The sequence below is a fragment of the Mustela nigripes genome, chromosome 1, assembly GCF_022355385.1.
Source record: "Mustela nigripes isolate SB6536 chromosome 1, MUSNIG.SB6536, whole genome shotgun sequence".
In the NCBI taxonomy this organism is placed as follows: domain Eukaryota; kingdom Metazoa; phylum Chordata; class Mammalia; order Carnivora; family Mustelidae; genus Mustela; species Mustela nigripes.
The window spans coordinates 48,579,840-48,595,615 of record NC_081557.1 but is presented as its reverse complement, the minus strand read 5'-3'; the positions used below and the strand labels follow the sequence as shown (position 1 = coordinate 48,595,615).

At 55.9% G+C, this 15,776-nt stretch overlaps 1 protein-coding gene across 2 annotated transcripts in view; it reads left to right on the top strand.

Moving 5' to 3' along the window:
• PDE2A (phosphodiesterase 2A) overlaps nt 1-15,776 on the top strand; it is a 91,274-nt gene that overhangs the window by 59,427 nt on the left and 16,071 nt on the right. For both annotated transcript variants that reach the window (XM_059410107.1, XM_059410108.1), the window contains 4 exons: nt 465-554; nt 4,378-4,466; nt 11,473-11,582; nt 12,422-12,477. In XM_059410107.1, coding sequence (XP_059266090.1) covers nt 465-554; nt 4,378-4,466; nt 11,473-11,582; nt 12,422-12,477 — 345 coding nt within the window. The remainder of the gene's footprint in view (nt 1-464; nt 555-4,377; nt 4,467-11,472; nt 11,583-12,421; nt 12,478-15,776) is intronic.

Below are 15,776 nucleotides of genomic sequence, written 5' to 3'. Positions count from 1 at the left end.
TCCTGCCAGGGGCTGGCCCAACTGTGTTTCTCCCACCTGTGGGCTCATCGCTTGGACTGTTGCTACTCTCCAGGATTCATATTGGAGGGTTTTTGGTTTGCTTATTTTGCTTTGTTTTAATATGGAAGGTTATGCTTTCCTTACTATGCTAGAATTTTCCTTGGCTAAAGGACAAGAGGCCTGGGGGTGAATCTAGACTTGAACTTTTAATGTACTGTGAATACTTTGCTAAGCCCCTGACCCTTCTCTGAGCCCCTTTCCCCCTGTTACTAAGAAGAGTGGACCTGGATGCACTAGGACCTTAAGGCTTGTTGAATTCTGAGATTTTAAGATCCTGGGATTTAAGTGTCTGAGAGCCTTGGGCTCTGGTTTAAGCGGGGAGTTTGTGCTCCTAGCGGTCTGGGCCATTGGGGCTGCCCTGGCCTGCCTGGAAAAAGCCCTCACTGCCCTTTCCTCTCTTGCAGGATGCTTTGCTGAGCCTGGGCTCCGTCATCCACATAGCGGGCTTCCGGCGGGCTGTCAAGGAGGCCCTCTCGGCTGTGCTCCCCAAAGTGGTAGGTGCCTTGGCCCACATTTTCCCCCTGGCCCCCAAACCTTTGCCCAGCTCCTTGCTGTACCTGACATAAGTTTGAGAAGGAAGGAAGAAGCAGGGGCCCTGTACCCAGGGCCTCTCGTAGGGAAGTGAAGGTTTTGAGTAAGTGTTCCGAGAGGGTGTCCTGAAAGAGAAGGTCTGAAGCTAAGTACCAGAGAATGAACTTGCATAGGAATTCTGAAATGTCAGGGGCAGACAGGAACTTAGAGCTTAATTGGGAAGATGGTGTCTCGAATAATGGAAAGGATTCCCCCGGGATAATAGCGAGAACACAGTGGAGTCAGCTGGGCTTTGGAATATGTAGCAGAAGAAGTTGAGGGTAGGCGTGCAGGAGAACGTCCTTGATGCCAAGTACAGGAGTTGCTAGAGTGAGAGGCACAGCTTTGTTGAATGAGTCTGTGTGAGGTGAAGTATCCTGCCCAGAGATAGGAGGCTAGACAAGATGACCTCTAGAAACCTTTAGACTTCTCTCTGACCTATCCCAACACCAAAGATGGTTGTAGATTGAGGGCAGATGGAGGACAGCTGCTTAGGCCCATGGTCACCTGGCCCACTTGGTTGTCTGGCCCAGAGTGCCTTGCTGAGGGGACTGTGTTCCTCATGAGGAGGGGAGGTCTGAAACTGCTAAAGGAGCATGGAAGTCTTCTTGGAGGAGGAGACACCTCAACTGGGTCCCCAGAGCCTGGAATCTCTTCTTCCCTACTCCAGACCCAGCCAAGGGCAGCCTCTGCCAAAATGTGACACCCCTCACCCCACCACTCCCCACCCCCACCCTTGCAAGTCCACCATATCTGAATCTGCTTGATTAATGAACCTCCAGAGGCCCGGGGAGAGGGGGTGACTCACCCAAGGTCACACAGCATGACAGGGACAAATGGGGCTTGGCACCTAAGCATCCCCATTCTCTCTCCTCAGCTCTGGCTTCTCAAACCTTCTAGAAGTTCAGAGCCCGGGAGGAGGCCTAATGAGTGAGTTTTATTGAGCGTGAAATTGGTAGGAAGTGGGTGGTGTGTTGGCGCCCCAAAATAAATCCTCCCAGAGAAGGATAGGACTGAGGGAACATCTGGCCTGGGATGGAGAAACATCTGGAAAGGAGGGGCTGGGGAGGCTAGCAGGTCAGCATCTGCAAGGGTGGGCCCCTCTGTGGCCATGGAGGCTGCCCTGGGAGGGGTAAGGAGAAGGTGACTAGTTAGGTCTCCACAGGCAGCGTGCTTGGTTGTTGTGCCAGCATAGATGCCCAGCACTGGATTAATTGTATCCCCAGACCTGGGGGCTTAGAAGTCAGCTGTGGTCCAGGCCATTAGGTTCCTGGGAGAGTAGGACATGTCTACCTTAGCTCGTCCAAGAGACCTGTATGAGCTAAGGGACCCCGGCTTTGGGGAGCTGTGGTTTAACTGCAGGAAGGGTCTCAGGACATCCCCTCTCCTGGAGGCGTCCCTCCTCCCCCCACCCACTTCCCTCACCCCTGCTAGAGGGGTGGGGGACATGGGAAATGTGATCCGCCCCAGGGAGGGGTAGATGCGAGGTAGATGAGAGGTCTCAACTGCCCACAGGGGATGAGGGGAGATGGGAGATCTTCTCTGCCCCCTGAGAATTAGAGGGTCTGGTTTGCCCCCAGGGAGTTGGGGGAGGATTGATGGGAAGGGTCCACTCTGCCCTTAGGGAAGGGTGAGGAGATGAGAGTGTCTGCCCCCTAAGAAGGGAGGGGAGAGGACAGCATCTGCTCTGCTCCCAGGGAATGGAGGGGGTGGGGAGATGGAAAGGGTCTGCCTGGGCCCCCAGGGAGTCGGGGAGATTGGAGACCTGCTCTTCTCCCAGAGAAGGGAGGGATGTGAAGGCGTCTCTGCTCCCCACGGAGTGGAGGAAGGGGGGCACTGGGGGAGGGGTCTCCATACTCCCCCTCGGAGGAGAGCCACCGCACCTGGCCCTCTCATCAGCACCCATTGTGGCAGGCAGCCCCGAATGCAGATGGTGCTGATGTGTCTGCGATGGTTCCCTCCTTCTCTCCAATAAACTCAGCTAATTTTAACCCAGAGGGCTGGGAGTGAGGGGGTGGGAGGCAGAGGGACATCCGGAAGCGGAAGCGAGGAGGATCTGTCCTCCCTGCCTCCCCACCCCCAGGGTAGCCACCTCTCTCTCTGTCAGGGCCAGGCTCTCCGTGTGACCCTGGATGCTGGGGCTGGGGTGTCTCCTAACCTCTTTGGGCCCGATCCCTCAGGCCCCTCCCAGGCTGCTGCAAGCAGACGGAGGCAGGATACAGATGAGAAGAGGCCTCCCTTGCACTGATTTCTCCATCCCTGAGCTCCCTGCCCGGACCCTTTTCCTGGAGGACAGGGGGCCTCCAGGCCTGGCCAGTGCCTGCCCCTCACACTCGTCCGGGCCCTGTCATCCCCAGCCCACACCACCGATGAACTGGCTCGGGTTCTCTGGAAGTAGGACTGGAACAACTCTTGAGACTGGGAGGGTGAGGGCAGCCAAAGACCAGAGTGACTGGCAAGACTGTGGACTCTCACAGTGGCGAAAGGGCAGTGGCTTCGACTGGATTCTACACTTAGTGCCACACTTACTGCCGGTGGCCTTCAACACCCAGCTCCGGTGTTACCTCCTCCAGAAGCCCTCCCTGATAGCATCAACAGAGAGGAGAGAACTCCCTTCCCCTCCCAAGAAAACAGTGTCCCTCAAGACACTTAGCTCAGCATGCAGGGGCCCCTAGCTGGGCCAGGGCATCCGCTGGGCAGCCCTGGCCTCTGTGTCTCCCTCTGCACCTAGAGTGCAGGGCCTTGGGACCTCACTGAGGCTGTGCTGAGTTGGGTGTGGAACCCTCGGGTAGCCAGTCCTGCTTGGAAGGGATGTGGCTTTTCACCCATGGGTCACTGAGGGCAACAGCTTCTACCAAAACATGGCCTGGAACTGAGGCCAAGACGGTTCTGGGCCCTTGGGGAAGGCACATTGACAAGCTGAAGACTTGACAAGCTTCGAATAGAGCTTTGATCTCACTCTAGGGAACCATCATTCCAAAAGACGCACCTGCTCCTATCTCTCAGGGCTCACAGCAGCCTCCCCGAAGCTCTGTTTCTAGGCCCTGCTGACCCCAAGGCCACCTCCTGTGCCCCCTACCTCCACTGCCAGTTCTATAAATACTCTATGCTCTTTACACTGCATATTTACAACTCGGCCCAGGCCCAGAAGCCATTCTTCTATGCCTCACCCATTCCCCACATGTGTCTAATTTTCCCAGAAGTTAGTTTAAGATCACCTCTTCTAGGAAGTCCTTCTGGCTTGAGTCACAGTGTGTGGTTTCTTGTAGAATTGTTTGTGTCTCTGAGGTCTGAGGTCGTGGGGGAAGCTTCCAGGGCATTCTGAGCCCCTCCTGCCATGCAGCCCTGGATGGATCACTCTGTTGACTACTCTGTTATGGTTCGCTGAGACGAGTCACAGCAGGGAAATCTCTCGGGGTGGGGGGTGGGTGGGATTTGTCTGCACCTTTGGCCCTTTAGATTCTCGCCCCAGCACTTTGGATTTGGGGTGATAGACAAGGAAAGCCAGCAGGGTCATGGGTCAGGGTCAGGGTCAGCCTGCCCAGAACCCCTCCAGGAGGAAAGGGTGCTTACAGGAGCTCTTCCACCCTGGCTTCAAGTTAGACCTCACCTGGGGAGTGAAACCAAACAGATGCCTGAGCCCACTGCCAGAGGATCGGTGACCTTGTCACCCAGATCTGCATCAGCCCTGGGACAGGGCAGCCAGGAGGGCTGTCTGTAGGATCTCACGAGTGCCTTCTGTCCTAGGAGACTGTCTACACCTACCTGCTGGATGGGGAGTCCCGGCTGGTGTGTGAAGACCCCCCTCATGAGCTGCCCCAGGAGGGGAAAGTCCGGTGAGCCATTCTGTACCTGCTGCCTCTCCTACAGTCAAGGATCTCAGGCCTGGGGGACCTGCCAAAGTCAACTGGTCTGACTTTCCCCATCTGCCCTTGACCTCAGCTTCCCTGCCAGCTGGGGATCCTTGGCTGGGTCACTGACTCCCCATAGAGGAGAGAAGCGATGTCTTTTCTCGTGTTGTGTTGTGGTAGTGGACAGCACAGGAAAGTACCCAGTGGTAGTTTTTCTTCTAGAAACCTAGAGAGCTCCTTGGAATTGCTACAGCTTCTCAGAAGGTCAGGGCTAGAGTTTATCATTAGACCCTCAGCAGGCTCTGAGACCTGCCTGGGAGGTTCTCACCAAATCCCAGAATGCTGGGACCTGTGGGAGCACATGGTATCAACCCTGTGTCCGCAAGCAGGGAGATCAGAAACAGGTGTCCGGCTGTGGCTTCTGAGTCCCAGTGCTTGGGTTCAAATCCCACTTCCCTTTTACTAGCTGTATAACCTAGGGCAAGGTACTCAACCTCTCTGGGCCTCAGGGTTCTTGTTTGTAACTGCCAATAATGATAGTTACTTATATCGTAGGGTTGTTGCAAGGATCAAATGAGTTTAACACAAGTGAAGCCCTTAAAAGGCATCTATTAGAAATGCTAAGCATCTGGTTTTGTTTGGCAGGATGGAATGTTGGAATCCCTGACCTTAGGAACACGGGTGGGATGCCTGGTGTGCTATGGTCCCCTGATACTTCTGAGCCTAAATTGAATTCAGCTTCCTTATCTTCCTCCAAAGATGTGTCCCAGGCCATGTACCTGGTATGCGATAGAGCCAGGCCTGGGACACATTCTGGGACACATTCTCCTGGCTCCTGTCCATTCAGGGGACAGTCAGGGGAAGTGGAGCTCATCAGATGAGACAGTGTTGACAGGCAGGAGTGCTGGTCCAGAGGAGGTCAGGCCGCAGAGGACATGATCACTGCCTTCTCAGTACCGCAGGGCCATTGTGGGCCCAGGGAACATGAGGTCATAAGCTGAGGGCTGAGTGGGCACCAGTGGGGTGTTACTAGAAGGCAGCACTCTACTCCCTGATGGGGAGGGCTTTTCCAACAGGCCAAGGCTTCCAGGAATATGGCTTTTTCAGGTAGTAGCTGAAGCCAGCAAGACACATGGCAAGACCTCCTTTCACGGAGGTCATGGAAAGAATTGCTGTTGGAGCTGCTGGAGACCCTGGTCCTGGGGATGCTGGTGGTCTTGAGGGCCCTCCTGGCACTTGGGACCCTGGATTCCAAGACGCTGGCCTCTCTCTCCAGCCCTTCCCCCTCGGAGAGGCTGGGGCCTCTCCAACAAGCTAGAGCCTTCTCACATCCTATTCTCCCATTTTGTTCCTCTAGGGGATGGGTGGCAGGTGACCCTCTCCTCTTCACCATCTCTTGACAGCTCCTTCCCTCAATGACTGCGCCATGCCACTCTCTGACTTCTACTGTCCCATCTATAAGATGGCAGGATAGGACTGGCAGGTCTCCGGAATCTTATGGAAGAAGAATGCTTGTAATATCCCCTTTCCTTCTCAGAGCCAGCAGCCCTACTACTAAGAACTCTGCTTTATATATGATCTTGCTCTACCCAGCAGGGTTCCTTCTAGTGGCCGGGGAAGGCCTTCCTGGGAGAGGGACGCAGGACCAAGGGCCCAGAAGGCAGGAAGGGAGCATCCTGCTGGTCGGCCCTCCCTTCTGAGCCCAAGAATGCTCCCCAGAGGCTTTCTGCTGTGAGGAGGGGTGGGGTGGGGGGGTCTGGGGTCCAGGCATCTTGGAGAGCTCTCAGATCTTCTGCACCTCTCAGGATCCCCCAACTACCGCCCACTACCTTCAGATTCTGTAAAGCTTTTGGAAAAGATAAGGGGGGCACGGTGGAGGGGGAGAGAGGTGGTGGATGGCAGTTAAAAGTGAGTATTACAATGCAATTAGCCCAGAGTTCAGTGGAGATGGGGAGGTGAGCGCCTGCTGGGAGACTGGCCTCAGAAATCCCAGGAAGAGGCCAGCAAGGGGCCAGGGGAGTGAGGCAGCCTGCATCCCAGGTGACACAGAGTTCAAAACTCATTCAGGTCAGCAAGGATTAGGGGTGAAGGTTTACGTCAGTCTTCTCTCCTGAAATCTTTGCCCTGCCACACCCCCAACCTCACATCTGGCACTGAGTCCACCTCCAAGGTCAGGGCTAAGACCTAGCTAGGTATGTGGAAGAGGGAAGAGCACCAGATGGGCCTGGAGTCTAGCCCGGCCCCGTCCCTGACTCCCTGTGTCCACTTCTAAGCCTGTTTTCTTCTCCCTAGAAGAGATAACAGTAGCACCTGTCTTTTGAAGAGATGAGATCCTGGATGCCCAGTGCTCCTCCCAGTGCCTGACACAAGTCTGAGCTCAGTGGTTGCTGATTGCCCTCCACCCCAAGCCCCAATTTACTCATCAGGGTGACCTTGAGAAAATTTTTACTTCCCTTCCGGCTTCAGTCTTTTTCTATAAAATGGGTGAGGCTGGGTACAGGGTCCTTCCGGTGGTGACCCCTGTGATTCTGGCCCCAGTGGGAGACTGGACAGCTGCTTCATCCAAAGGTGGGACCCGAGGCTCTGGCTGTGCTCAGTGGAGGGGGCACCACTCCAGGAAACCCTGGAGGGCTGGCAGGGCTGGGAAACAGCAGCAGGTGTGAATAGAGGTGGGTCATAAAGACAGATAAGGCCCAGGGAGGAAGAGGACAGGCTCAGTGTGGTGTGAGGACAACAGGGGAGATAATCCAGGGGGAATGGGGAGACCCCTCGTGCCACTGTCCTCCACTGTGGACTCACAGGTCCCCAGTTTCATCCCCACAATGTGGTTTGGGTTCCCTAACCCCTCATGCTGCCTCAGGCCCTCTTCTCCTATCCAAGTACTAACCAGGCCCGACCCTGCTTAGCTTCCGAGATCAGACGAGATCGGGCGCGTTCAGGGTGGTATGGCCGTAGACTCAGGCCCTCTTCTCCTGAGTGAAGTCCTTCCCAGGGCGGCTCCATCTCAACCAGTCACACTTCCCTGATTTCTCCTGGCCAGCAGGAGGCGCTCTAGGAGGCCTGCTCCATATTGCCCCCATCCCTGAGGAAGCTCCAGTTTCCAGAAAAGGTGTTCCGGCTGTGGTAGCCTCCCTCAGGGATGGGTCTTTCCACAAGAAAAACCATGGGCTGGGCATCTGGGAGACCTGGGATCCAGGAGGGTGTGGCTGAGACCCCCCACCACCACCACCCTAGGGCAATAATTGCTCTGGGCCTCTGGGGATTCCTGGGGGAGAGCAAGATGGAACACTGCAGTGTGTGAGGGCTGGTCCAGCTCTGAATTCTAGGGGTTTGTGGGGAGGGCCTCCTGGAAGACTGCCTGCAGAAGGGCCTTCCGGGAACTCTTCGTCGCCCTCATGTTGGTGCCCCTTCAATCTCCCAGCCTATTTCAGTCCCCAGCCCTGCCGCCTTCCTCCTCTTATTGTGTCTCCTGCCATCTTCAAGCCTCTCATTATCCGCTGCTGGTTGCAGCAAAGTCTGGGGCTTTTCAGCTGCCACGGGGACACCCCCGCCCACAAGAGCCCAGCTGCTTGTCTCCCTCTGCTACCATTTGGGGGTCCCAGGGCCCAGTCTTGAGAAATTTCTTCCTCAGAGCTGACCTGTTCCTCTTTCACTGCAGAATCTGTGTTCCTCTGATTTGTGTCAAGGGACACATGGAATAGTCTGTCCCTGTCTCTGGAGTCTCCCATTCTGGGAGAGGGAGAGGAAAGGGTCCAGGTCCTGGACTGAATCATAATTTATCTCCAAGAGAGATGATAATTCAGAGTGAGTTTGAGGCCCTGGGAGGTGGGGGTGGGGTGGGGTGCTCAGTAAAGGGGATGGGGCCTCACCAAAGACGGGGCTCAGTGGAGTGGGAGGGGGCCTGGGCACTCAGCTCTTTCCAGGCCATTGACCCTCCCAACAGAGAGCTTTTTTCTCTACTCTTGCCACTAAACAAATAATTGTTAAAGGGATGGAACTGTCATAAAGTCCACGCCCGTTCCTCTCCCCACTCTGTGCCCATCTGTCTTTATCGTAAGTGGGGCAGCCATGACCACCCAGGCACCAGACCTGAGTCATTAGCCTTCAACCTGGACAGCTGGCCCCCGGGCGTGGAGTCCCCTCACCCCTCACCCTCAGCCTGGCAGCTGGGTAGGAGGACAGAGGAGTCAGCAAGGGAGAGGGGGCAGGGTGGGGGAGGGGGCCCTAAGGTGAGGGAGGAACCACTGGGGTGTGAATATAGACAAAGCCCTCAACCCCATCTGGTTTGAGGAGACTCAGCCTGGGCATTTCCCTTCGTCTTTTAGTCCATGAGTATCTTTAAAACCTCTAGGGGGACAGCAGTTCCAGGAAGGGCTTGCATGGGTGTGGGCTGGGGTGAGCATGGCCCAGCACAGACCTGCCTGGAACTATGGGATGTCGTCAGGCTGGGGAGGACAGATTGCAGAGCAAGGTGCCAAAGTGAGGGGACTCCTCTGGGTTTAGGCTCCTCAGAGGCCCCAGTGCTCCGTGAGAGATCTGGGCTCAGTCAAGGTTGATCTGCCCCAGCCCCGCCTCTCCTCTGCTGTCCAGGGGCCACTGAGACTAGATGCCCTCACTGCCAGGACATTTCCAGTCTCTCAGATTCTCCCTGTCTAGTGAGAGTTTTATCCAGCAGCTAAACTGATCGGGCTGAACGCAAACATGACCTTCACCTTCCCTTACTCAAGTCCATCCTGGGGCTCCCACTGCCCTCAGGATCATGCCCAGCTCCTCGGGACCCTGTCCAGCCTTGCTCCCTGCTGTCCAGCCACACTAAACTCCTTGCAGTTGGGCCATCGAGCAGACAAACGTTCTTTCCCTCCTCTGAGCCTCGACACATGCCGGTCCCTCTGCCTGCACCTCCCTTCCTGTCTGCCTTGAAAACCTCTGCATGTTCTTTAGGACCCAACTCAGCATCGCCTCCTCCAGGAAGCCTTCTCTGACACTAACGCCATGCAGGACAGTTGAGAGATGCATGGAAGGTAGTTCACTCATTGGATGGGGGAGGTGAGGAAGAGGGAGGTAGCTGGGACAGTTTGTGGACAAGCTTACAGGGGACCTGGTGGGTGGTTGTGCCTCCTTATGTGGTGGAGAGAACAAGTTCAGATTGGGACTGGGTGCCTTTGACGACATCAGGGACATCCAGGACAGGCTTCCAGGAGGCTGTTGGGTATCGGAGGTCTCATGAGAGTGGGACCTGGAGTCAGGAAGCCATGAGCACAGAAGAGGGAGTTTTGTGCAGAAGAAAGGCAGAGGATAGACTCTTGTCAGGCTCCCGGGGTGGGGTGGGGAGGCACCAAGCAAAGGCAGCTTCTGGTCTGGGCAGGGGTTTGGGAGGTTGGAAAGGGGGAGTGAGGGGTCAGGGGGATGTAGCCCCTTGGTTTACAGACCAGCGACATAAGGACCAGTGCCATCTTGTGGTTGCCCAATAACCAGACTGCAAGAGGCCAAGTGGCTGGGTGGGCTCAGTAAGAGGGGGTTTGGCTGAGGGTCATGGAGGCAAGCCCCTGCCTCCAGGAAGCCCCAGTTTTCAGCAATTGATTCATCAGAAAATGTGGCTACATTGCTCTCCTGTCACCCTAGATTCCCATTCCCTATTCCCAGCTGTATAGAGCAGAGCTGGAGACTAGCTCTCCAGGAGCCTCATGGTCGTAGGGTATGAGGGCTAGAAGGTAGGAGACACCACTGGGTTCTTGTAGATTCTGAATCAAGAGGCCAGGAGTGAATGGATCCAGCTCAGAATGCTACATGACCTTTACCAAGAGGTGCAACTTCTTTGCCTTTGATTTCTCTAGAGGCCTCAATCTGATCGGGAGACTTGGAGGCCACCCCGCCTCTCTTATCCTCATCTGGCTTTTGCTTGGCCCCCCCTAGTGACCCCGGATGGCCACACTGGTGTCCCAGCCCTCCAGGCTTCTCTTCTCTTCAGGTCAGGCAGTTCCTGCAAACACAATTAAGTGGAGGCAGCATGAGGGATGAGGAACCCAGGACATTTAATCATCGTGGAGGGACAGTTGGTGAAAAATCAGGCACTTAATTAAGCAGGAAGAGCTAGAGGCCAGGGGAAAGCTAGTATGTGTGGCGAGGGCAGATAGAAGCTCATTCTTCCTAAACTGACTCCCCTCCCCACCCCTCCATCACACCTATGCCCATTCATGCCGATCCCTTTGGAAGCTCAACCCCCTCAGGTCTTTAGGAAGGTTTGAGCACATTAGGGCTCTGGTGCCAAATGCCTGGGTTCAAATCCCAACTCAACCACTTATTAGCCCTGGGACCTTGGATATGTTCTCAACCTCCACCTGAAAATGGAAATGATAATATTGAATTCATGGGATTTCTGGGAATTCCAAGTTAAACCAGACGCGTTGCTTGGATTGTGCATGGCACATGGGGAATGTAGGATAAAATTTAGTCATGACAGCTATCGCTGGAGTCCTCCTGTGCTTAGCACCACAAGTTGCTCTAGAATGTTTTCTTTTTCTTTTTTCTTTTAATTGAAGTATCATTGACACACAGTGTTACACTAGTTTCAGGTGTATAGAAGGGCTTTCTGAGGGTAGAGATGGTTAGGATTCTACTCTACTCCATACTCTTTCTCCCTGGAAGGCTCAGAGAGGCAGATCCCTTGCCCAAGGTCAAGTAGTAGCCACAGCTGGATTTCAGAGCTCGGTAGCCTAGCTCTGAGCCCTTGCTTGACTTGCTCTGGGGGACCTGCACTGGGCCCCAGGGTTCCAGCAAGGGGCACCAGAGGCCAGACTGTGGCTGCCTGCCCCTCTATGTGGCGGGTCAGTGTTCCCATCTCTTTTATTTGTGTCCTCCTTGTGTCCACCCTACAGCAGTTCAGATTGTCTAGATCCTTGCAGATGTGCAGGGTCGAGCCGGCTGTGTGTCCTCAGGTCAGGGTCTGCTCCTTTTTGATCCGGGGACTGAGAGGGGAGGGTGTCCTTTTCAGAGAGGCTGTGGTCTCCCGGAAGCGGCTGGGGTGCAGCGGACTGGGCCCCACAGACCTGCCCGGGAAGCCGCTGGCCAGGCTGATGGCTCCACTGGCTCCTGACACCCAAGGTAAGGTCTGGGACCTGGGCAGGGGCAGGGAGGGAGGGACTGTGGCCCTGCTCCCCAGATCACGTCTGTCTTCTAGCTCTGTCTTCATCTCTGTCTCCTTCTTTATCTTGCTCTGTGTCTCCAGCAGTTCCTCCATCTAATTCTCTCTCTGTTGTGCTACTAACCTCTCTGAGCCTCAGTTTCCTGATATGTAAAATGGGGATGAGAGAACCTGCCTTGAGGGGGTTTTTGAGGAGAAACAAATGAGATAACAGACGTTAAGGGCCTGCCACATACTAGGGCTCAGTGGCCAGTGGCCACAGTGATCATGCGCTTGTGTCTATTGCTAGATGGGCTGCGTTGTTGTCATGCTCTCTCTGTCACTGTGTCTGTTTTTCTTTCTCTTCTTCTCCACGCCCCCTGTCCGCCATGTCTCTCTGCCTCGTGTCTCAGTCTCTCTAGGTCTCTGTCCTCTGTCTCGATGTGGAAAGTGCACAAGACTGGGAGTCAGGAGACCTGACTTGCTGTGTGATCTTGGGCAAGTCACTTCCCCTTTCTGGACCTCGGTTTCCCAATCTGTAAAATAGGGGTGCTCAGCCTTACCTGCTTCCTGCCCTCTCAGGGTTGCTGGGGGGGTGGGGCTCACAGAAGAGTTGTGAAGTGAGGGGGCTTCCTTCCATGCAGGGGACATTGCTGTGGTTGTTCTGTTGCTGCCTCAGGACCCCCTGTCTCTCTGGGTGTCTCTGTGTCTCTGTGCCAGCCTCTCTGTCTGTATCTTTGTCTCCCTCCCTGGGGCTTGGCTCTGTATATCTGAGCCTCACTGGCCCCGCAGGACTACCTCATTGCCCTCTCCCCCTCAGTGCTGGTCATGCCGCTCGTGGACAAGGAGGCTGGGGCTGTGGCAGCGGTCATCTTGGTAAGAACAGTGTGGGGTGGGATTGGGGGAGAGAGGAACAAGGGAGGAACAGGGGATGAAGCCCGTGTGTGTGTGTGTGTGTGTGTGTGTGTGTGTGTGTGTGTGTGTGTAGAGCAGCAAACTGGACTGGAGTGGGGGAAATGGGGATCTGGGAGGAGTCTGGGTTTTTCCCACACCCCAGCTCTTCGCCTTACCTTGAATGGGCAGGACGAAATCATCGGCCCTGTCAGCAACATTCAGAGATATGTACGAGCCTCTCTTGTACTTCTCAGCCTGATTGGAGCTATCTGTGCAACCCTGACCTTGCTTCCTCTTTGGCATCCTCCCTGCTGGGTTAGGGGCAGGGGGTTGTGTCCACAGAAGGCCTGACAGACACTGAGGAAGGGAGGACATGTTGCCGACAAAAAGAGCCAGTGGGGGAAGGCCGGCCAGAATCCCGTGGCTGGAGCTCAGGAGCATGAGGGGGGCCCACTGGGAGGGGCTGCCTGGGAAAGCATCCAGCACCATCGCTGATGCTGGCGACGATGGGCGGGCTTCCTGGAGGGGGTGAGGGAGGGGAAGGGGCTTCAACGGCAAAGGAGGGATGCGCTGCTTGGCGGGGCGGGGGTGTGTGGGGGAGGAGCCGGGGGTAGTGGGATGGTGGGCAGTCAGGCAGGGAACCCGGGCCCAGGCTCCCCCTGCCCTCTGCTGCCCCCTGGCGGAGCTCACCAGCTTTCTGCTCCACCAGCCGAGCTTGGCTGAGCCTAGTGGGGCTGCCTCAGCCACTCTTTCAGGCTCTTCTCGCGTAAATCAAATCCTCCTGTCCTAGGAACCGAGGGTTGGCGCCCCCCAATGGCCATTATTGGCGGGTCGGCTTCACCGAGGCAGCCACAACCTCAATAAGGCTCAGACCTGGGGGCGCGGACAGATGAAGAGGGGGTCATCTTGCGCCCATGGGACTCCTCCCGAGCTCATTAAAACGGAATTAAAGGTTTCCGAGGCGCCTGACCTTTCCGGAGCTGCTGGCGGGGGAGGGCAGTGGGAGTGGGGGCCGGCCGCGGGGAGAGGGGGAAGAGGAGAGGAAGGAAGGAGTGCTTGGCTTGGTCTCCTCGGCGACCCATCTGCCTGACTGAGGGAGCCGTCGGTCCCTCGGTTTCTCCCGCAAGCTGCTCCCCCACCCCCAGCTTCTGTTCCCGCAGGGGACGGATCTGCTGTTGGCACAGAGTTCTTTCTCAGCGCGGCTTCCCTCCCTCTTTTGGTCCCAATCTGTGCCAGAGCGGGTGGCTTGGAAGAGGCCCAGGGCTGGGGGCAATGTGCAGAGGTGGGCGGTGGGAGGGGGTAACTCGGTGGCCCACCTCTGAGGGAGAAGAGTCTGGGGGTGCCAGGTTGCTGAACAGGATTTCCTGTGGCGGTCTAGTGAGGGCCGGGTCAGAAGGGAAGCCACTCCAGCAAGAGGAGGACGTTCGGAGTTTGTTCATCTTGCCGGCAGGAGGATGGCTGCCATGACCACAGCTCAGCTTGGCTCAGGTTGGACCTGGAGTCCAGGTTTCTGCCTTCACCTGCGGGAAGAAAGGCCTGTGTGTATATGTGTGTTGTGGGCTGCGGAAGGGGAGGCGGCCAGCCTTACTCACATTCAGTACACCCTAGAAAACCTGCTCTGGGCATCCAGGCTGGGTGCTGGGGCAGAGAGCCGAGTGAGACCCATTTGGGCCTTCTAGAAGCTCCATCTGGGGGAAGGCAGGCACAGCCTCAGGTGACCACTGGCCAAATGAAATAAATGCTGCTGGCAGGTGTTCTGGTGGCAGAGGCTGGAGCACCAAGGGGTGTCTCATAGTGGAGGTAGCAATTGAGTGGGGCTTTGGAGCATATGTAGGAGGTTGACAGGCAGAGAAGAAGGGAAAGGATATTCTAGGAGTAAACAGCATGAGCCAAGGCAGGGTGGGGAGAAGGGTGGTTGGGAGAAAAGTGATCCTGGTGAGGCTGAGGCTTGGGGTGCACGGTGCTGAGCAAGATGTCACCTGGGGCTCTGGTTGCCAGGAGAAGTTCCCGACAACTAGCTTCCCACTTCCTCAAAGGCCCCGGGCAGCTCTTTTTTTTTTTTTTTTTTTCTTTAAGAGCTCTTGAAAAGTACTTAAATTATTCAGTCTGCCTCTCCTCCAAGCCTGTGCCTCAGATAGAAGTGCAATTCCCCAGGACACCCCTCTCCCCAGTGCATGCACATCTGCTAGGCCCTGTGTCCCCCTGGATCTCACATGCTTCCAGAGGCGGCACAGGCTGCCCCTGACATCCTAGCTACAACCAGATCCTGACAGCAGAGGGCCGAAGGGTAAAGAGGATGCCACAGGGCAGAGATTCACTAGCTGATTCACCAGCTCCATCCTCAACAAGCCCCACTCCTTTCTCAGACTCTCTGCTCTTGATATCCATTTATCCATCCTTCCATCTGTCCATCCATCCTCCTGCCCATCTATCAGTCAAAGACCCATTTCTCGGGCATTGCCAGGCATGGTGTGCTAGGTGCTGCCAACAGAGCAGTGACTGACCCCTGGCTTCGCAGGTCATACAGCCTGGAGGTGTCGGGAGACAGACATCAAACAAGTGAACCAAACAGGGATAGAATTGCAAATGCTGGCAAGGAAACAGGGAGCCCTGCAAGGAATATTGGTGCCTGATGGAGATACTGTGGGTGGAGGGCTGTCTGAGGACTGTGCTGGCCAGGTGCGGGGCTGTGTGGCTGAGTGCTGGGCGTCTGCAGCTCAAGGTACCTGAACGGCAGATTCTTCGTGTGCAAAGAGTCCTTACCTCTGTTCTTTAGTTCTGGGATGAGAAGTCCCAGGAGAGGGTGGCCCTTGGTCCCTGGCATCGGATGCATGATTTGTGCCTATGCTTCCCGAATCCTGCTCTGGCAGCCACACCGGCTCCTTACATGAGGACGACATGTTCATGCGCTTAGCCACACTGAACTTGGTGAGGGTGAGGGGTTTGAGGGCTGTGCTGGGCTTTCAACCCTCTCTGCAGCCCCAGTGCCCACAACTGAGTGTTCCCACGGGGCCCCAGACACACTCCCTGATTAGTAAGAGTAGGCTGCAATTGTGTGTTCCTGTGGGTGAGCAAAAAGCCATGCATGAGTGCTGGTGATTGTATGTTTGCCTATGGGGGAGCAGGAGTGTGTGCATGGCTCTTGGCTATGTGAACCCAGGTGTCCTGTGTACGGGTCTGAATGTGCCCATATGGATGGTGTGTATGCTGTGGGTGTGGGTGTGTGGATGCCTTTGAGTCTGGGACTCTACTCCATGTGTGCCCACACGCCTGAGCATCTC